This window comes from Montipora capricornis, chromosome 8, assembly GCF_036669925.1.
Source record: "Montipora capricornis isolate CH-2021 chromosome 8, ASM3666992v2, whole genome shotgun sequence".
NCBI lineage: Eukaryota > Metazoa > Cnidaria > Anthozoa > Scleractinia > Acroporidae > Montipora > Montipora capricornis.
In genome coordinates, this window is record NC_090890.1 from 20,724,823 (window position 1) to 20,725,327 (window position 505).

At 37.8% G+C, this 505-nt stretch overlaps 1 protein-coding gene across 1 annotated transcript in view; it reads left to right on the forward strand.

The window, feature by feature from the left end:
- The window catches only part of LOC138059069 (vesicular inhibitory amino acid transporter-like), a 1,890-nt gene extending 1,385 nt beyond the window's left edge, over positions 1 to 505 (forward strand). Inside the window, exon 1 of the mRNA XM_068904584.1 lies at positions 1 to 505. This exon is cut by the window's left edge and continues 1,385 nt beyond it. Coding sequence (XP_068760685.1) covers positions 1 to 59 — 59 coding nt within the window. The 3' untranslated portion in view covers positions 60 to 505.

A 505-nucleotide genomic window follows, 5' to 3' on the forward strand; every position in this document is an offset into this window, starting at 1 on the left:
TTCAGATCGCTAAGGAGTACGATTTTTATAGAATGTGGGGAATAGAACCGGATGAATAAATTTTTCGTTTTTTAACGACCAAACGTAAAAAAAACAATGTCATGTCTTTCTCCTGTCGGGATAAATGGCCCACCAACTTGGGTCAGGCATAGCCACGCCCGAAAAAACGAAGACGTTTGGAAACATGTATTTCCCAGAAAACGTTCAAAGCCGCGAGTGGAGTTTCTGTAAGTTTCTAAATCCTTTCTGTTTATTAGTAAGTAATTATGGAACATTTCCGTATACCTATGAAGAGTTTTCGGTGATTGGATAACTTTAGTTACTGTTTTGGGTTGAGCTAAACGGGACTGTTATCTCCAATTTGAATACACCTGTCCATGAATTTTTCGCAATTTAACTATATCGTCTGCTCGGTAGTTGAAACAACATTTCCATTGCACTTTTTCGCTCATCATTTATGTGACATGTGCATATGTTTTGTGAAACTATCTGGCGGTCAAGATAA